This window comes from Mastigoproctus giganteus, chromosome 6, assembly GCF_048544385.1.
Source record: "Mastigoproctus giganteus isolate SK-2022 chromosome 6, ASM4854438v1, whole genome shotgun sequence".
In the NCBI taxonomy this organism is placed as follows: Eukaryota; Metazoa; Arthropoda; class Arachnida; order Uropygi; family Thelyphonidae; genus Mastigoproctus; species Mastigoproctus giganteus.
Window position 1 is genome coordinate 187,275,564 of NC_143580.1, and position 22,751 is coordinate 187,298,314.

Sequence of the window (22,751 nt, forward strand, 5' to 3'; positions counted from 1 at the left end):
AAGACTTGTGCTGCCATGATATACAGATTAATTTTTATAAATAAACTTAATAACACATAACTATTCTTAAAAGGTATAAAAAATCTATAATAAAACTTACCATCCATTTCACAAAAGTTATCTTGTGAATCATCATGCTGTTGCCATCTTTGAAACCCTTCATAATTTTCATCACTATAAAAGAGGGGGAAAAAATTTAACATTTTTTTTTGTTATCAAGAAGTGAACAGAGAATATGACAAATATTTGACATATGTTGTTCTTGTTATTGGATTTTAGGAGCATCGGCTACTTAGGCCATGCTGCTCAGTGTATACCTCTGTGAATTGAGTGTGTTCTAAGGTCTATTTTCTGTTTTGCTGGAATAAAAACTGAGTTTCCAGGAGGAAAAACTATAATACCCTCACCTGAGACTGACTAACTCAAGCATGCTGTGAAAAAGACCCATAAAATTTCCTCCCTTAATCGACGGGATTTGAACTCTCGCTCTTTTCCAACCGACGTGGGGTGGGGACGATAGCAATCCTACCAACTGTGCTACCTATGAGGGCTTGGGGATCGTAACAATCTACCATATAGTCAGATATTTGTTGTGTGTGTGTGTGTGTGAAAATAGATTAGATAAGTGTATGGGTAGGGGTGCTGACCTGATAGGTGTAGCAACAACAGAAAAAATTAAGAGTTTGAAAAATAAATTTTTTCCATTGTTGCCACACCTGTCAGGTCAGCACTCCTACTGATACACCCCCTGGTATTTTCCGAAGTAGTCTGCTGTCTTTACTTCTACCTTTATGCTATCTAACTCTTGTATCTTATGCCTCAAAATCTATTAAGAGTAATTCGAGGGAGATTGAGGTACTATTGCCATACTTGTTGCCTATTCCTTTTGCCTATTTTTTGGGCTTAAGTCCTCACTATTTTTTCCTCCTGTCCATTTTGCTACGGAAACAGAAATATTTGTGTAAATATTCCATTAAGATTTTAAGAGGTTGGCTATCTGTAGGGCTAGCAGTTATATTTTGCCAGTCTGCCATTCAAATTTTTTTTTTATGAGTTTCATATTTATTTTGGTGACATTAGCTCATTTAGCTACTTGAATGAATTTAAATTTAATCTTAAAGCTTTTATGTATACTATATTTAGTATATATGAATATGGTGAGGCTGGCATGTAACTAGCAGAAATAGATAGCTCATGTTGTTATTGATGGCATATATTGAGAGGCGCTAGCCCCTGTTGATGTGCCTTTCGAAGTAGGCCAGTAATGACATTATGGTAATACTGATTGTTATATTGATTGTTTATTTTGTTAATAGTGGAATTAGTATGACTTAGCTATATATTGAGACGGTTAGAGCCCTTTGTAGGTTATGGTTACACATTTTTCTTAAGCTTTATAGTTTGAAATAAAAGTGGTGGTCCTGATGCAGTGAAAATTAAAAAATAGAACAGATACGAGCACTTCAGTGCAAAGTCACACTGCTGACAAAAAGTAATCTTAACCAGATTATACAGACAAGTAATGAACTATGGATGGCAGCACAGGCGCAGCATTAGCAATTTGCCCACTACTGTAATGTGATATAATTATACATATATTTGAATAACGTTTAAAATTAACGTTTTTTTAATTTTCGCTGCATCAGGACCACTGCTATTCAAGTCCTCTGTATTGGCAGTTCGATCTAGGGATTGGGTGGCGGACTGATCTTTTGATCAACTCGCCTTTGTGGCGATTTGTCTAGCGATTGAAATGCAGCAACTCCCTGACCATTATTAGCCTTGTGGTCCTCTGTTGAGATGGGACATAATGGTCAGTCTATTTTTGATTTATTTTATCGTAGTGGTTTACATCTCTGTTGGTGATATTTCACATAAATTTGGACCTTGGTGCTCGTCAAATTTCTATTTAACTGGCTTTTGAAATTTAATGAATTATTATTTTATTATCCTTACATTTAGATGTTCTAAATTATCTTAGAGAGTTCCTGCTGCAATATTTTTACTCTTGTTATCAACTCGCCTTTGCAGCGATTTGTCTAGCGATCAAAATGCAGCAATTCCCTGACCATTATTTTTTTTTATGGTTATATTTCAAGCATCATGTAGAGGATATGCTTTTTGCTACCTCTGACGTTTGCTGTACCTTTTTATTTTATTTTTTATTATGAAAGATTCAGTTTCCAACTATTTTAAACATTATTCAAATATATATATATATTTTAAAATAAAGCATAAGCCAGTAGTATGGCCAAAACTGTAGAACGAAAATTAACATAAAATTAACCAAATAAACAAACGAACAAAAAAAAAGAATAAAAGTTAGACATAAATAATAGCCCAAAAACCCTATATAATTTATAATTAAATCCAATTAACATAACATATAAAATTTAGAATAATGCCAATTACTTGTTAATTTAGTGGCACCCCACCGAGAGGTACCAGTTCCAAAACGTGAAATATCACCAAAAAAGGGGGTTAAAGGAACTACCAAAAGATAACAAAATCAGAATAAATTAAAATAAAATAGACTGACCATCATGCCCCATATCGACAGAGGACCACGAGGCCAATAATGGTCATGGAATCGCTGCATTTCAATTGCTATACAAATCGTCGCAATGGTGAAAGGATCGAAGTACCAAATCACCCTTCCTCCCCCGATCGATCCACCAATGCAGAGGATTTGCACGGCGGTGGTCCTTATGCAGCGAAAAATAAATTATAGAACAGACAGCACTCTAAAGCAGAGCCACACCACTGACATACTGTAAGCTGAATCAGCTTATATAGAAGAAAAGAAAATAGATGGCGGCACAGGCGCTGCTAAATTAGCATATCAACCCATACTACCATTGAATTATATTAAATATTAACAAAAGTTAAATTATAATAAATTGATTAAATAAATAATTATTTATTTTATTATAATTTTAACTTTTGTCAATATTTAATGATAGCAATTAGAATCTTATTTTTTTTTAATGCAGATCAGTTGACTGAAAGGAGCATAAAGTTCAAAAGGGAGCTTAAACATCAATCACTTTCTTTCCCATATATATATATATATATGGCAAAAAATCCCTCAGCTCCTGGAAACTGATTTTTTAATGCAGCCAGGTAGCTTATGGGCCTTAGTGCATGTAGGAAGCTGCTGTACGCAAATAATAACAATGGCCACTGACTGCAATACTAAGGTACAGGGAAATAAAAATTAATAAATAACCCCCCACATCTTAGATTTGGATTCCTCACCAATCTTAAACATCAATCACTTTAGTGACAAATGGGCCTGGAGTACTGGGGTCCATAGTTTAACAAATAGATATTTATTTAAAGTATACCCAGTATAAAATAAAATAAAATAAAATATTTCAGAAGCTTTCGGAACTCGTGTCCCTTCGTCAACTGACAAATTTGAATACATTACAAGCAAAGTGTGGCACGTTACTCATTCGTCATTGTTGTAGCACGGACGTGTGCTGCCTTGCGCCAGTGATCATCCATCAATAAAACGGTTGTCTCCAGGATTGGATGTATACGCATGCCTTTCTGGCGATTTAATGCCTTAGGGTTGTTCAACCCTAAGGCATTAAATCGCCAGAAAGGGTTGTTCAACCCTAAGGGTTGTTCAACCCTAAGGCATTAAATCGCCAGAAAGGCATGCGTATACATCCAATCCTGGAGACAACCGTTTTATTGATGGATGATCACTGGCGCAAGGCAGCACACGTCCGTGCTACAACAATGACGAATGAGTAACGTGCCACACTTTGCTTGTAATGTATTCAAATTTGTCAGTTGACGAAGGGACACGAGTTCCGAAAGCTTCTGAAATATTTTATTTTATTTTATACTGGGTATACTTTAAATAAATATCTTTGTTAATCAATCACTTTCTTTCGTTAATATGGATATAGTGTCATAAAAAGTCAAAAAGGAAATATTTTTTTTATTTTTGATAAAAAGGAAATAAGATTTTTTGAAGATGAAGGAATAAGGGGGGGGGGAGGTAAATTGCAACTCGTCTACAACTATGAGTACAATAGCACCAACCTGCACAGAATCCAAGAGGAAGTTTTCTGCTGCTAATTAAATGTATCAAAATTAGATACAGTTTAAACGATCATACTATTGATTGCTTATGTTTCTTAAGAGCTCACTTTATTTGGACAGGTAGTGTGGATGCTTAGACATAACTAAATTTGCAGTTTCAATATGTATATTTTTTGTTTTTAAAATAACTGTATGTTTAATAATTTTTATTAGAATATTTATTATTGTAATAAAGGTTTGATTTAAAACATGAATTCAAGTAATTACTTGTTTTTTCCTTACTTTATTGTGCCTAATTGTCATCAAAATTTATTGAGAAAAATGGGGGTTTTTTGGTATTTTTGGAATACCGGTATCCCAGTTTCATAAACTAAAAATACCAAAATTAAGGTATTAAGATTTTGACCGATATTGCGAGCCCTAGTAGGAGGGGAAGGTTTTGATGATATGACTACTGAAGATGTTCAAGAATTACTGGTAAAAAAATAAAAAAAAAAGAGGCTGGTGAAGCAGATTTGGGGGAAATGGCATCGGAGGTAAATCAAATCAGTTCAGAGGATGATCGGGCAGATAAATTCTGAAGTTACAAATTTTACACTAAAAAGCATAAGGGAAGGCATAAACTTAACCAAGCAATTAGAATCTTGTTTTTTTTAATGCAGATCAGTTGACTGAAAGGATCATCAAGTTCAAAAGGGAGCTTGAAAAATGCTTAGCTTCATACCATGAAATTTACAAAGATCTATCAAGCAAAAGCAAACAAACCCAGATTACTGATTTTTTAAAGAGAGCAGAAGATACATTAAATCAAGATGCTGCAGAAGAGAGGTTGCAGAAGGTGAAGATATTCTACAACAGAGAATGTTTTATTTGATTGTGCTTAGCAGAGATGAAGAGGAAGAAATTAAATGAACATACATTATCTGACATATGTATCAGAGTTTGTAAGACGTTTGTTCAATTATTATTTATTACTATTTTTAATAAAAATTAAGGTTCCAATAGTTATAGCAAAAATGGTTGCATTCCAAAAGCTAACAAATTTTTGTTAGCTTTTGGAACCCAACCCCCTTTTTTGTACTGGTTCTTAGTCCCATATAACACTGTTTTGCACTACATGAGATTTTATGTTGTTTGTTATTTGGTTTTTAGGAGCATTAGCAACTAAGGCCATATTGCTCCGGGGATATGCGGTGGACATTCCCTGACCTTTCCGCATCATCCGTATTTGATGGTGACGGGCTCGAACCCCGGTCTAAATCAAGAAGCGTATGCTACGCACTGCTGCTCCTTCCCACCTGGCTACGGAGGCGCCATGAGATTTTATAGGAACCTAAATACCGTGTGGAGGGGGTTTCCTCATTCCGAAGGGCACTCACATTTCTGCACCTTTTAAGGCATATTTGCAAATGCACAAAATATTTAGTCATCACCATGTACATCTTCATGAAGTAACATTACTCCCAGTAGGAAGATTTTCATGAAATTTTATAATTTGAGAAAATAATGCCACTCTATGATATGTTTACCACTCGTCCCTTCTGTGACAATAACAAAGCTCAGGCTTATGCCCTTTAGAAATGATTAAATTTATCTACGAGTTGGCCTAAACTTATTAATATAATTTTTAATCGAATAAGAAGGCACCATCCTCTCTATTCATCAAAAACTGAAGGGCAACATTGTGCCTGGTTTCAGAACTATTTGGTTCCATCATTAGACAACAGGCAGCCTCAATTAGCAACATTCTGTCAAGCAGTGAATAAATATAGCAAATCTAAACAAGAAACCACGTGGTGTGCGGAAAGTTTTAAATTGAAAACATAACACCTAATTTCTTCACTGAAATGCTACATTGGGCCAACACAGCCCAATAATAGGGATTACTGATGTAATCTATATAAACTTGCCTCATATGTCACTATTAATATTAATAGTTCATTATTTATATATTTAGTAGATTGATAACAAAACATGAGCCCTTCTCAAACCCACCACTTTAATACATGCAACTGAGTGAAACAGACTTTTTCTGTGCCTTTGTTATTTTCCCATTCACCTCATCCTTCCCAATTTTGTGGCATTGACACAATGTCCAGCACCTCAGCTATGTTATACATTATATGGATATCTATACGATATATATGATAAAAAAATGTTAATATGGAAGGAATGAACTGGGGGTGTACTGCTTGGCCAGGTTAATAGTAATTGCTGGATTTTTATTTGTCCAATTGTAATTAAATTTGGATAGCCTGATGAATCTTTTTAAAAGAGGCAATATGAAATTTCATTACTTCGATAAAGAAGTGTGGGTTCTATTTCAACTCGGGTATTGAAATTGTTTGAGGAAATAATGCTGCTCTGCATTATGTTTTTCTATCTTTAGTGTCTGGGGACAGCATTGTCCTTCCAGTAACAGTGGCAGAGTTTGGGCTATGTCCTTTGGAAATAACTATGTTTACCCACAAATCAGCCTAAAGACGCTAATATCATTTAAACTGAATAACATCACTACGAAGGGGAATCTGTTATCAGCCACAAAAAAAAAAAAAAAAATCCTGTCCATCCACTCTAATAATCTGTCTAATGCTTCCTAAAATTTTTTTCAAGCTATCCAACTTCCAACACCAAATGAAAGTTTGTTAAAACAATTCGATTACTCTCTTGCTGAAAGCAAATTTTCACAAATCTATCTATCTCACAACCATCCTTTTTCAATTTAAGTTCATGTCTTATGCATGTTGTTCAAGAAAGAGTAAGGATACCATCACCATTTAGCTTATCAATCCATTTAAAGCCTTAAGCAATTCTAATGAGGTCAACGATTTGTTTATTATATTAATCACAAAAAAATTAGTGAAATATATACAGAATTTTAATTTTTATTAAGCTCTGGGAAAAAATAAGCAGTGTATATTACAAAAAGTTGAGTGAATATATATCAATCAATTTATGCATGGGAAGTGAAAAGAATTACTTTTTATATTATTAGTAACTATATTAGTTAATTAATCAGCAATTTTACTTTGACTTGTAACTTCTTTTATTCATAAAATGGAAAAATTCAATTAATTAAAAATAATAAAATATACTATAAAACATGATACAATGTGTACATTTCCTAACTTATCAAAGTACTGAAACTGGTTTTGAACTTAATAAGTATTGTGATGAAAAAGGATTTAAATATCAATGAGTACATGATAGTAATGATCTTTTAAAATTTATATTTAGACATTGAAATAGAAACAGAGTTCTAAAGGTCAACATTTAGATGTTGATCTTTAGAACTCTGTAAGGAACTAAGTTATACATGAATTGCCAGTGTACAATTAATCACTAGTGAAAAATGACTGACCATGAGCTACCAGCAATATCTAAAAGATATTGCTAGCTCATGATCAGTCATTTTTTGATACAAGTGGTAGAAATACTTGGTAGAAACACAATAATTCTACCAAGGGGAGTACACACCTGTGTCATCTCCAATTTTAAATTTACTTAGGATAAAGTATTCCTTAAATGAAGCAAAATGGCCAAGCAGTATACCATCACATTCAGAAACCTTTGAGAAAATTGAGGGAGAAGGTATGCCTTATGTCTTATTACTGCTAAAGTTCTACTGTTATTAGCCCCTGTGGCTCAGGAGTTTAAGATGAAAACTTCCTGATCCAAAGGTTTGGAGCTCACCTTTAATCTGTGGTACTTTTAATTTTGTTTTGTTTCTATTTCAATTTTTGTTTCATTTTCTAAACTAATTTGTAATAAGAATTCTGCAATATAGTTAAGCAGTGACTGTTTTTATTGCTAAATATTTAGGTCATTTGATGCCAGTAGTCACATGCATATTTCATACATTATTTCTTACAAACTTGGGAAGGAGCAAGTCCAAAAGTAATTAAAGTTGAGTGCAATTATGTTACCACTGTGGGGGGGGATTCATTTGAAAATTTCACATGTGGCGAGGAGGGACAGAATTTGTAGTGTCATTACTGTTGGTTAATTCAAATACACAGTTCACTATTCTTTCAGTTTTTTTCTTAAGAATGTGAATATGATGATACCTATATCTGTTAGCTGTATTTTATGACCTTATGCTTTTAGAGTATGCAGCTTTTTTTTTTTTTTTCTCTCTTTATAAACCCTTTATGTCAAGGTGCTGGAATGCCCTCCCCCTGCATTTCTTTTAGGCAATAAAGTGGATTTATATTTAATATAAAGGAAACAAAAAAAAATAATGTAAAATAAACATGTAGAAAATTAGAAACAAGGAATACATATTTACCATAAGCGAGGAAGAAACCACAGCTTCTAAATTGATAAACTTTCATTTTAACTCCTGGTCTACAAAGACTGATATAGAAATGCAACTACAAGTATCAAATAAGGAGCAAAGCAAACTTCCTCTCTCAATTTGTGTGTGGGGGTGTCTGAATATGGGGGTCATACTACTTTGTTATTTTGCTTCATTTCAAGAACACTATCTTCATGTAGTTTAAAATCAATCAGTGATGACACAATTGTGCACTCTCCTCATTCGCTATGAACACAATTGCCATGATGGTACTACCAGCAAGAGAAAGCTTCTAATGCCAATTGAAAAAAACAACTGTGTACATTCTAACTATACAATTGAAATTATTGTAGCATGAGAAATATCTTACAAAGTCTTTAAATGTTTGTCATTTGACCATCAGTTCTAGTAGTACAGAAATTCACAAGATTAAGGGGAAGGAACTCAACAGAAAATGATTCAATATAAGAAGCCTACAGCAGGAAAGAACCAGATAAATGGAGTACACCTATTAATTTATGTTTAAAAGGTGCCTTAAATTTAGTCTCAAAATAAAATACTTAAGAAAATTATTTGCACCTTATTGTTTCATTCACAGCTCCTAATCCTCCATGATTTTCATCACAGTTTTCTTGCTCTTGTGCTTCCTTTGAATACTTAAATTATTAAGAAAAGTAGTTAGAGGTTTCAGAAACACAATAAAATGAACACACTAATTTTAAGTTAAACTTAAAAAATAAGACCATGATAAGAGAAAAGATTGTTTCCTGCCAAAATACAACAGAAAATTAGATATAATCCCCACATAACAATAATTCTATAAGAGATTTATTAAAAGATGAAAATGTGTTAATTACTAGTAAACTAGCATAAATTAAAAATTTAATTTTTAAACACACACAACTTATAGTATATCTTCAAAAGTACTTAAATTATATATAAACATAATTATAATCTTCTTCATGTGTTGTCTCCATCCAGAGATGGACTACCACGGGCCTCTACTAGCTTTGCTTCTGTGCCTCCCTTGCACAATCTTCATAAGAAGATTATAACAGGAAATGCAATAAATACTGCAAGTATCCTCCTCCAAGTATATGTTCAAATGATAATTGACATAGTATATGAATAGTTATTGAAATTTCTGATTTAACATTTACTTTTAAATCTTCTAATATGTGAAGGTTGTTAATGTGCTCCTTTTTAGTAGTACAAAAAAAAAATTAAAAAAATTTATAAATTATAAACATGTGCTATGCTGGATAAATGAAATGAAAAAGTAAATGAAATTATGGAAACTACTAGGCATTTCATACTAACTAGGAAATACTGTTCAAGGTTTAGGCCTAAGTGGATGTCAGATGAACTAATGAGACTTGCTGTAGAGAACACTGGCAGTGAGCTAGATGATCTTGTAATAATTGAGAGTAAAGTGGACGAGAAATTGTTGAAGATAAATACAAGAAAGGCACCTGGGGTGGATGGGATCTATCCAGTTATATTAAAGGAGGCAGCAAAGGAAGTAAGCAATCCTTTAGCCATAATTATGAGAGCTTCCTTGGACTCAGGGGAGGTACCCACAGACTGGAGATGTGCAAATATGACCCCAATTCACAAAGGAAGTTCAAAGGCTGACACAAGTAATTATAGACCTGTTAGTTTAACTTCTGTTCCAGGAAAATTAATGGAAGCACTGGTTAAAGAAGCACTGCAGGACCATCTTGACAAGAATTCAGTTATAGCTCAGACACAGCATGGTTTTGTTAAGGGAAGGTCTTGCCTGACCAATTTGGTTGGATACTATGATGTAGTCACAAAAGAATTGGATGCAAGGAATAACTTTGATATTATATATTTGGATCTTAGAAAGGCTTTTGATACTGTTGCACATGGAAGACTGCTGCACAAATTGGAGCAGTGTGGCATTGGTGGCAAATTGTTGCTATGGATAAAGGGATGGTTGAGTGGCAGAAGACAGAGTGGTGATTAATGGGCACTGCTCATCGTGGACTAATGTTATTAGTGGAGTCCCTCAGGGTTCACTGTTGGGTCCATTGTTGTTTTCTGTATTTATAAATAATATTGATGATGGTATATCAAGCTTAATGTCTACGTTTGCAGACTATACAAAGGTTGGCAGGGTTGTTAAGGACACTACTGACGCTATGCTGCTGCAACAGAATCTGGAAAGGTTGAGCGGATGGGCTGAGAGGTGGCAAATGAATTTAACATTGACAAATGTAAAGTACTACACATGGGAAACAGCAACCCCAGAGCAATGTATCAACTCTGTGGTACTACACTGACAGTGGTAGAGAATGAAAGGGATGAATCAGATTGGTCCACCAATAGTTTGACTGTTGATGATCCTGCTCAGTTAGCTGACAAAATTAATGAGTATTTTGCATCTATATTCATACATGAGGAATTCTCTAAGGAAGTGGAGGCCAGATGTTTATCAAACTAACAGGGAGGTAAATGATTTTGTAATAACTGAGAGGAAAGTGGAAGAGAAATTGATGAAATTAAACATAAGGCACCTGGAGTGTATGGGATCTATCCAATTATATTGAAGGAGATAGCAAAGGTGGTAAGCAAACCCTTTGCCATAATTATGAAAGCATCTTTGGATTCAGAGGAGGTCCCCACAGAGACTGGAGATGTGCAAATGTATCCGCTAATTCACAAAAGGGTGGGGGGGAACAAAGGACAACAGGAGTAATTACAGACCTGTTAGTTAAATTTTGGTTCCAAGGAAAATAATGGATTCACTAGTTAAAGAAGTAATGCAGGATCATCTAGAAAGGCTGTAATTATACTTCAAATATAGCATGAGTTTAAGGGGAAATCTTGTCTGACCAATTTGATTAGCTACAATGATGTGGTCATAAAGGAACTGGATACAAAAATAATTCCAATATCATATACAGCAGACTCTCCGATTAACCGGGACACTTCAAGACTCCAAATAATAAAAAAAAAAAAAAAAAAAAACAACCAGAAATCAAAAAATTCAAGTAATAACTAGAATAGGTATAAACAGATATTTTGCAAGCTGTAAATAAGTGACAAGTGACATTATAAGTCGTCATTGGGAGATTAGTGTACCTATTATCTTGCAATCCCCGCTGTCTTCACACCTGCTGCTCAAAAAAAAAAGACCAAATTTTTAATTTGTTTTAGTGCGTCACGTCGATTGTTGTGTTCCATTGCAGCATAAAAGGGCAAATTTTGTTTCGTTATTTATGTCACGGATGTCTGAATTTCTTTTATAGCATCTCTTTTTTTTTTTGTTTAGAAATTGCGAAAATGATGGGTAAACAAAAACTTGAAATTATTCAAAAGTTTGAAAACGGTGCATCTGTTAAAATCTCTAAGGAATCATTATAATAAGGATGTATCAAAATGGCCAAACATTAACAAGTATCGTGCGGAATTCAGATTTGTCAATAATAATATAGTAGCAATATGTTATTAGTCATTCCCAAGTTACGTAAACTTGATGAAGTAAGAAATTAGCATTAGTAGAGGCATTTGATGCAAGAAAGCAAGCTTATGCAGCATCAGCCAAAAAAAAAAAAAAAAAAAACCCACTTCCACTTCACCCCTCTGTTCGTTCAAAATACCTGTCCAGCTGAGCCTTAAACTTATTTAGGCTATCAACCTCCACCACAAGGGATGGAAGTCTGTTCCACCAACCAACCACCCGCTGGCTAAAGGCAAATTTCCGCACGTCTATCCTACATCTGTCTTTCCTCAATTTGAATTTATGCCCTCTCAGGTGATTTTTCTGAGCTAGAGAAAGAATCCCATCAGCACTGAGCATGCTTAAACCATTCAAGGCTTTATACACCTCTATCAGATCACCTCGCTGGTGCCTAGTCTCCAGACACTGTAATTTGCAAAACTTAAGCCTTTCTTCGTAAGAGCACCCCTTTGTTCCATTCACTAATCTTGTTGCCCTTCTCTGTACTCGTTCCAGCAGCTCTACATCCTTCTTGAAATGAGGCCTCCAGACCTGTATACAGTACTCTAGGTGTGGCCTGACCATTGCCTTATACAATGGAATAATCACCTCCTTATCCCTGCTGGAAAAATTCCTGTATATCATTGACAATACTCCATGAGCTACTCTTGCAGCCCGTCTGCACTGCTCAGAGAACTTCATATCTGCCTGCACAACCACCCCCAAGTCCCTTTCATTCTCTACCACTGTCAGTGTAGTACCACAGAGTTGATACGTTGCTCTGGGGTTGCTGTTTCCCATGTGTAGTACTTTACATTTGTCAATGTTAAACTTCATTTGCCACCTCTCAACCCATCTGCTCAACCTTTCCAGATCCTGTTGCAGCAGCATAGTGTCAGTAGTGTCCTTGACAACCCTGCCAACCTTTGTATCGTCTGCAAACTTGGACATTAAGCTTGATATATCATTTATAAATACAGAAAACAATAATGGACCCAACACTGAGCCCTGAGGGACTCCACTAATAACATTAGTCCACAATGAGCAGTGTCCATTGATTACCACTCTCTGTCTTCTCCCCTCAACCACCCCTTTATCCATAGCAGCAATTTGCCTCCAATGTCACACCGCTCCAATTTGTGTAGCAGTCTTCCATGTACAACAGTATCAAAAGTTCTGGAACGTATGTCGGGGACTTTTTTATTTTTGGATTAACCGGGATTTGTTTTTTACCATCTATCCCGGAAAATCAAGAGTCTACTGTACTTGGATTTCAGGAAAGCTTTTGATACTGCTGCACATAAAAGACCGCTGGACAAATTGGAGCAGTGTGGCATTAAGGACAAATTGCTGCTATGGATGAAGGGATGGTTGAATGGGAGAAGACAGAGTAGCAATCAATGGACACTGCTCTTCGAGGATTAATGTTATTAAGTGAAGTTCCCCAGGGTTTGGTGTTGGGTCCATTTTTGTTTTCTATATTTATCAATGATACTGATGAAGATACATCAGGCTTAATGTCCAATTTTTCAGATGCAAAGGTTGATACAAAAGTTGGCAGGGTTGTTAATGACAGTATGGATCTAGAAAAGTTAGACAGATGGGAAGAAAGGTGGCAACTGAAGTTTAACATTGACAAATACAAAGCACTGCACATGGATAGAAGAGTAATGTACCAACTTTGTGGTACTGCACTCAGGGTAGTTGAGAATGAAAAAGACCTGGCAGTAATTGTGACATAAGATATGAAGTTTTCAGAGATGTGCAGACAGGCTGCCAGAGCAGCTCATGGGGTCTTGTCAATGATATACACAAACTCTACTAACAGGGATAAGGAAGTGATTATCCCTTTGTATAAGGCAATGGTCAGGCCACACCTTGATTACTGCATACAGGTCTGAAGGCCTCATTTTAGGAAGGATATAGAGCTGCTGGAATGGGTGTACAGAAGGGCAATGAGAACAAGGAAGAAAGGTCAACGAGATTGGTGATGGGAAGAAAGGACGGTCTTACCAAGAAAGGCTTCAGTTCTGCAAATTGCAGTATCTGGAGAATAGGCACTTGTGATGTGATCTGATTGAGATGTTTATGGCTTGGAATGAGCAGAGCAAGCTTGATGCTGATGGGATTTTTCCTCTTGCTCAGACTATACACACGAGTGGGAATAGGAAGGACAGTTGCAAAATAGATGACAGAAGTATGCCTTCAGCCAGCAAGTGGTTTATTGTTGGAACACACTTGCATCTTTTTGTTATTGTGGAAGTGGATAATTTGAATGAATTCAATGAAAAACTACACAAACTATAGGAAGGACTGGACAGGTGATGTGGAAAGGATTTTTTTTTTTTTTTAAATGCTGTATAGGTTTGCTGTCTTACATTATTTGCAACTACTAATACTAAAACACTGCTGGTTTGTGACTGAAATCTAGCATGTAACAATAATAATTGCTGGGCATCTGAGGATTTTTTAAATTCTGCTTGGAATATACCAATATTTCATATTTTCTTAATAGATTGCAATACTGATTGAATTTTTTTAATTTTTAATAAAAAAAATTAAAACATTAGAAATACTGTATTTCTTATGCCTTTTATTAAAAAATATTAATTTTGATGAAAACTAAAGAAAAAAACATTATAGGCACATGAAACATAAAAATGAAACTCATTTTTCAGTTTAAGAAACCATCAAACATATGAAATTTCAAATAAGTGGATGCACACATATTTATGCTTATTATGTATATAAATAGTTTTTAAAAAAGATATATATCATACTATTATTCACTTCAATTTTCAAAATTTTAAATTTGGCATTTGAAATAAGAAATTTGAATATTATACATGTTACTAACTCTCTCTTCATGAGTAACTATTAGTTTCCCTGTTTGAATGATAATGCATTCATTATTATTCAAAAATAATAAATTTTCAAAAGAATCATTCAAATTTGCCTCACATATGGGATAGTTCTAAAAATTACTTGATCTAGAAACAAACACAATTCCAAGTTCTGTTGGTACTGGCAGTTCAGGTTTCCACACTTGCATTACTATGCATAAAGGAAGTACAAATATGGTAGCACATGACTAGATAGATTCTCACGTAATTCTGGTGGAGGGAATGCAAAAACCACAAATTAAATATTTTTTTATATAGTATATGCCACTCATTGTGATCACTTCAAGACAGCTTAATTGATAACACAGCCTACTTATAATAACTGAAACAAGAATATAGTTTAGAATAATTTATTGATGCAGAGCATAAATGTGTACATAAAAAAGCAGAAGTGGACAGAAAAAAAAAAAACATGAACATCAAGCAATATAAAATACTTTGACTGTCCACTTTTCTTCAAGAAAGTCATCAATAAAAAGAGCACAAAAAACATTTAAGGACACAAGAGGTGATATTCTTGTACATGTTACCACTAATGATATTAAGAGTAGGAGACCGGCAGAATTACTTAACAAGTACAGGTCACTATTGAAAAAAAGCAGTCAATTAGAGCTGAATTTGAAAGTGTCTGCAATTCTGCACAGACATGATAGGAGGGAGTATATGACGAGAGCCTTGTTGATCAATTCGGCCCTGGAAAGATTGTGCTAAGCTCAAAGGACAGAATTTTTTTCAGCCTGGTCTGTACTTGTTAACAGGAGAGACTGCTTCTAGAGGGATGGCATACATTTAAATAAAAAGTGTGCAAGAATATTTGCCAATACTATCGAGGCAGCGTTAGGTGGGTCGGAAAACTGCTAGCTTGTTGGGATATAAGGACTATTAGATTAACAGTAGTAGCTGGCAGAGGTGAAAGTGATTCTTGCACTGCTTCTACTGGAATGAGAAGCAGCCAGGAAAACAAGATGCAGGATATTTCAGAGACTGATGGGAGTCATTGCAGTACAAGTAAACACATGGGTTGTGTTAGGGTAGCTAGGAATAGGAACAGGTGCATGTATACTTGCATATACACCAATGCTAAGGGTTTGGTAAATAAATTTGATGAATTTGAGGAGTTGGTCAAAGGCAGATACTGTTGGGATATCAGAGATGTGGTGTGTCACACAGATATAAGGAATGCAGAACTGGAATTTGGGGAGTACAATGGGTACAGGAAGGATAGACAGGTTAGGAAGAGAGGAGGGGTTATGTTATTAGTTAAGAAACACAAAATCCAAGGAAGTGTAGCCAGTCGACATCACTGGACAGTGCAAAGTCGAGTCAGTTTGGTGTAACATAAGCATTGGGAGATCAAAATTGAGAGCAAGAGTGTGTTATAGGCCTAATGACTCTGATGAGTATAATAAGAAACTTTACAGGGAAATAGAGTGGGCCAGTAAATCAGAGAGTCTTATAATGGGGGATTTTAATTTCCCAGATATTGACTGGAATTTGTGGGTTCGTCACTCACACACTAGCAAGGCTTTTGTGGATTTATTGGATGATTGTTTTCTACATTAGCATGTTCAGGAGGCAACTAGAGGGAGTAATACTCTTGATCTAATTATCAGTAGCGATTCTTCATGCATTAAGAATCTGCAGATAAAAGAACCACTAGGTGGCAGTGATCACAATGTATTGAAGTGGGATTTACTCAAAGAGGTAACTACCATCAGGGGTAAAGACGACTACAGTGGTCTGAGACAGTATTTAAATTCTATACAATGGGACAAACTGATGATGTTAACAACAGGAAATTCAAAATGGGAGGCATTTGAAGAATTAATCTTGGAAGCTACTAGGCTTTACATACCAACTAAGAAATATTGTTCAAGGTTTAGGCCTAAATGGATGTCAGATGAACTAATGAGACATGTGGCAGAGAAGAAAAATGCATGAGATACATATAAATTAATGGGTGACATGGAAGCCTATGGTAGATATAATCTGTTCTGTAACCAAGTCATAAAGGAGATTAGACAGATTATGAGAAATCTTTGGCAAAGGATGCAAAGAAAAACAGCAAAGAGTTTGTTACCTATGTAAACTTTAGAAGGAAAGGGATGAATCGGATTGTTCCACTGAATACTGATGGTTCACTGTTGATGATCCTGCTCAGGCGGCTAACAAACTAAATGAGTAGTAGGTAGCAGCAGCAGTGGCATTTGATTCAAGAAAGCAAGTGTATGAGCTTATGCAGCATCAGCCAAAAAAAAAAAAAAAAAAAACCACACCATTCCCTCCAAATGCCTGTCCAGTTCCTCCTTAAATTTATTCAACCTATCAACTTCCACAACGACAGAAGGAAGTTTGTTCCAGCAATTAACCACCCGCTGGCTAAAGACAAATTTCCACACATCGATTCTACATCTGTCCTTTCTTAATTTGAATTTATGCCCCCTTAATCTGGACAAGTGGAAGTATCCCATCAGAATTCAGCGTGCTTAACCCATTCAAGGCCTTATATACCTCAATCAGATCACTGCACAGGTGCCTAGTCTCCAGCCACTGCAATTTGCAGAACTTAAGCCTCTTGGTAAGAGGATCCCTTCATTCCCCTCACCAATCTTGTTGCCTTTCTCTGTACACACTCAAGTAAATCTACATCCTTCCTAAAATGAGGCCTCCAGACCTGTACACAGTACTCAAGGCGTGGCCTGACCTGACCATCGCCTTATACAGAGGGATAATCACCTCCTTTTCCTAGCTAGCAAAATTCCTATATATCATTGACAAAACCCCATGACCTGCCCTGGCAGCCTGTCTGCATTGCTCAGAAAACTTCATATCTGACTTCACAATTATTTCCAGGTCTTTTTCATTTTCTACCACCTTAAGTGTAGTACCACACAGTTTGTATGTTTCTCTGGGGTTACTTCTACCCATATGCAGTACTTTGCATTTGTCAAGGTTAAACTTCAGTTGCCACTTCTTAGCCCATTTGCCCAAATTATCTAGAGTATTTTGCACCTTCATTCACTCATGAGTTATTCAGGGAGGGGAATGCCAGAGGTGAATTAAACTCTGGCAGTGAGCTAGATGATTTTGTAATAACAGAGGAAAATGGAGGAAAACTTGAAGATAAACATAAAAAAGGCACCCAGGGTGGATGGGATCTATCCAGTTATATTAAAGGAGGCAGCAAAGTAAGTAAGCTAACCCTTAGCCATAATTATGAGAGCTTCCTTGTACTCAGGGGAGGTACCTATGAACTGGAGATGTGCAAATGTGACCCCAATTCACAAAGGAAGATCAAAGTGTAACACAAGTAATTATAGACCTATTAGTTTAACTTCAGTTCCAGGGAAATTAATGGAGGCACTGGTTAAAGAAGCACTGCAGGATCATCTAGACAAGACTTCAGTTACAGCTCGGACACAGCATGGTTTTGTTAAAGGAAAGTCTTGTCTGACCAATTTGATTGGATACTATGATGTGGTCACAAAGGAATTGGATGCAGGGAATAACTTTGATATCATATAATTGGATCTTAGAAAGGCTTTTTATACTGTTGCACATGGAAGACTACTGCAAAAATTGGAGCAGTGTGGCACTGAAGGCAAATTGCTGCTATGGATAAAGGAATGGTTGAGTGGGAGAAGATAGAGTGGAAATCAGTGGACACTGCACTTCGTGGACTAATATTATTAGTGAAGTCCCTCAGGGTTCAGTGTTGGGTCCATTGTTGTCTGTATTTATAAATGATATTGATGATAGCATATCAGGCTTAATGTCCAAGTATGCAGACGATACAAAGGTTGGCAGGGTTGTTAACGACACTAATGACAGTATGCTGCTGCAACAGGATCTAGAAAAGTTGAGCAGATCGGCTGAGAGGTGGCAAATGAAGTTTAACATTGACAAATGTAAAGTACTACATTTGTAGTACAAGTGCATATGGGAAGCAGTAATCCCAGAGTAACGTATCAACTCTGTGGTACCACACTGACAGTGGTAGAGAATGAAGAGGACCTGGAGGTAATTGTGCAGGCAGATATGAAGTTCTCTGAGCAGTGCAGATGGTCTGCAAGAGTAGCTCATGGTGTCTTGTCAACGATATACAGGAATTTTTCTAGTAGAGATAAGGTGATTATCCCCTTTTATAAGGCAATGGTCAGGCCACATCTTGAGTACTGTATACAGGTCTGGAGGCCTCGTTTTAAGAAGGATGTAGAGCTCTTGGAACAAGTACAGAGAAGGGGAACAAGATTAGTGAATGGAACGAAGGGTTGCTCTTATGAAGAAAGGGCTTGTTTTGCAGATTACAGTGTCTGGAGACTAGGCACCAGCCAGGTGATCTGATTGAGGTTATAAAGCCTTGAATGGTTTCAGCATGCTCAATGCTGATGGGATTCTTCCTCTTGCTCAGAATAATCACCTGAGAGGGCATAAATTCAAATTGAGGACAGACAGACGTAGGATAGATGTGCAGAATTTTGCCTTTAGCCAGTGGATAGCTGGTTGGTGGAACAGACTTCCATCCCTTGTTGTGGAAATTGATAGCCTAAATAAATTTTAGGCTGAGCTGGACAGGTATTTGGAATGAATGGAGGGCTGAAATGGGAGGGTTTTTTTTTTTTTTTTTTTTTTTGGCTGATGCTGCATAAGGTTGCTTTCTTGCATCATATGCAAGAAAACTGTCATAATGTTTCTGGGGCAGTTTCACTTCCGTCGATGAATTGCAATGCTTTGGCAAGAGATGGTGGTACTACGTCCCCTGTGGTCGCCATTCCCTGTGTTGGTTAAGGGGATTGGCAGATGCAGCTGATAGTTCACAGTCTATGGAGTATGTTGGGGGAAAATTATCTCACGTCTATATCGTCTGTTGATCACAAATTTCCTGAGGTCAGCGTCAATGTCCTGGATTTGTCTGAGCATCTGGTATGATAGGAGATGATCTGATAGGTGGAGGCATGCATGAAGAGGGCAAATAGTTGGGTTGGCTCTGAGTTGGCAAGTGCTGATTACAATAAAGGTCATTTTTTTCCATGTACTAGTATGCATCATTGGGACTTCATAAAAGTGATAACATTATCCATGATCACAAGTGAGCAGCATGCACTGTATTTAGGAAGGTATAGATAATCGTGGATTTTTATCTTTGGATATCAGCTAACACAGCATCATTATTTTCAAGAAGAAACTCACTGGTCCAGAGGGAAATTCGTACATTTACTTGGAGTTCAGGTGCAATGAATTTTTCTGAAATTCCTAGTGAAATTTCCATATAACAATATTAATTTATTTCTAAATGAATAATTAAGAAAAACTTATTTTGAAGTCTATACACATGCTTTGTCAGTACATATACAAATATACCAAGCATAAGCTATGTATGTTTTTTTTTTTTTTTTTTTTTTTTTTATGTGAACCCCAAACACAAGAGGTATTAGAACCTATAGTACTTAGTGCCGTGCTTGGGTTTGAGGTTAAGAAGATGAAAGAAGATATTTGTTGACATTGGACTTGAACTTCTGTAGATTGTAATTTTCAGGAAATACGTATGAAGGAAGGTTGTTCCAGAAAACGGCAGTTGAATGAATAAATGAGGAAGATGAAAAGTTGGTTCTGTGGGTTTGAAGTTTGACAGTAAATGGATGTTGGCTAGTGGCGGCACGTGTTCAGACTGTTTTGAAAGAGAGAGCAGGAATTATAGAAGCCAATTCAGAAGAACAGTGCCCATGGAAGTATCTGTAGAAGAGGCATGTAGCAGAAACAGTACGTCTATGAGACAGTGGAGAGAATCTGTTCGAGATGAATGATGAATTAACCTAACTGCCCTCTTCTGAATGGAATCAAGAAGACAGAGGTTTTGGGGGCACCACCCGAGATGTGGGAACAATATTCCAAGGCAGGGCAGATTTGCGATTTATACAGAGTGAGCAGCTGTTTGGAAGAAAAGTAACGCCGAGAGCGAAAGAGAAAACCAAGATGCAGAGGAAGCAATATTTGTAATGTGCTTGTGCCAAGAGAGATTAGAAGTCAGGGTAATCCCCAAAAGAGATATATCATTTTGCCTAGAAATCGGAGTGTCACTAAAGATAAGCATAGGAGCAGAAGAATTCTTTTTGCAAGATATAAGACAAGACTGAGTTTTAGAAGGGTTCAAATCAACTAAGTTGTCTTTGCCCCACTGGAGAATTACCTGAAGATCGGCATTTAAGGAATTGGTAGCAGATTTTCAAGAAGTTGAAGCTGATTGAGCAGGACAAGGTTTCTCAAAATGGAAAGCTGAATGCAATGTGCTATCATCGGCAAAACTATGGATAGGATTTCCAGTCAATGGAAGAAGGTCATTGATATACAAGAGGAAAAGAGTGGGGGAAAGAACTGAACCTTGGGGGACACCAGCATTAGTGGAGAAGTTAGAAGACAGAGCCATCTACCATCACCCTCAGTGAGCGATCAGAGAGAAAACTGGATAACCAATTACTAAAAACAGTTGGCAAACCATAAGATGGAAAATTGTTTAGAAGACCTTTATGCCAAACACAATCAAAAGCCTTTGAGATGTCAAGAGCAACTAATTGTGTTTCACCGAACCTTTCCATTGAATTAGTCCATAAATGGGTAACATAAGCCAGAATATCTCCAGTGGATCGACACTGACGGAATCCATACTGGTGATCGTTGATCAGACGGAAGGTTTCTAGGTAGTTTAAGAGTTAGCGGTTAATTGATTTCTCCATTACTTTAGAAAGAGTAGAAGTAATTGCAATGGGATGATAATTGGATGGGAGGGATTTGTCACCCTTTTTTAGGAACAGTCTGGATATGAGCAATTTTCCAAGCAGAAGGAAAAACACCTTTGGAATAAGAAAGTGAAAAAAGGCGGCAAAGAATAGGAGTAAGTTCAGGAGCAGGTTTTGAGAACAAGTGGAGAAATACCATCAGGACCTGGAGCTTTCTTAGCATCAAGATTCATCAAAATCCTTCTGATATCCTTTTGACGGAAGACCACAGGAGGCATTGAATGGAGCGTGTTGGGAATGGTGGGAGGTGTTTTACCAAGATCATTAATACATGAGCTGGAAGAAAAATGGGATGCTAGCAGGTCAGCTTTATCCTTGGCTGAAGTGGCAACAGAACCATCTGGTTTGGACAGAGGTGGGAGCAGAGATGGGCAAAAGTTGCAGCCAATAGCTCTGGCAAGAAACCAGAATGCTCGGCTACCATCAGGACAAGAAGCAAGTTTTCTACTCTTAGCCTGTTCAAACTCTAGTTTGGACTGATTAATAACTGCTTTACAACTGTTGCGAGCTCTGGTGTAGGCAGAAAATGAAACTGAAGCCAATTACGATATGCAACAGTCTTTTCTTGGACAGCCTTAGCACATTTATTGGAAAACCAAGGTTTAGATAAAGGACGAGATTTTAAAGTGGAGTGTGGGATAAGGGATTCCATTTCTGCAAGAATAATTTCACTGACACGATCTGAGCAAACATTGACATCAGAAGTTTTGAAACAGTAATCCAACCAAGGAAAAGAAGAAAAGAAGTCTCGCAGGTCATCCCATTTTGCATTCTTGTAATACCAAACAACACGTGGTTGGGAATAGCCATGAGATAAAGGTTCCATTGGAGAATAGACAATCACCAAGTTGTGATCTGAAGTGCCTAAAGCACCTCTCACTTCGACCGTGTACTTAGAAGGGTTGTTTGTAAGAAAAAGATCAAGCGTATTGGCTGTATGATTAGGATTGTCCGGTATTCTTGTAGGTAAATGAACAATCTGAGCTAGGTCATTAGTAATTGCAAAAGCCTCAGCATCTCTACCTGCTGGGTCGGTGTGACTAGAAAACAGAAGCCAGCTGGAGTTGCGAACATTAAAATCACCAACGAAAATTACTTCACTGTTAGGAAAGTTGGACTGGAGAAAGTCAAGTTGCAAAGAGAGGAAGTCAAAGAGCTCCAAGTGATTAGTGGAGTTGGGAGAACGGTAGAGACAACAGATGAATTTGACACAATGAGGTAGAGATTTTAAG

The 22,751-nt window shown here is 36.5% G+C and overlaps 1 protein-coding gene across 1 annotated transcript in view; it reads right to left on the minus strand.

Annotated features, from left to right (window-relative positions):
• Positions 1-22,751, minus strand: part of LOC150084815 (ERO1-like protein beta) — a 217,396-nt gene that overhangs the window by 105,301 nt on the left and 89,344 nt on the right. The window contains exons 5-6 of the mRNA XM_090375563.1: positions 8,936-9,012; positions 101-174 (exon numbers count right to left, since the gene is read on the minus strand). Of these exons, the coding sequence (XP_090231689.1) occupies positions 101-174; positions 8,936-9,012 (151 nt within the window). The remainder of the gene's footprint in view (positions 1-100; positions 175-8,935; positions 9,013-22,751) is intronic.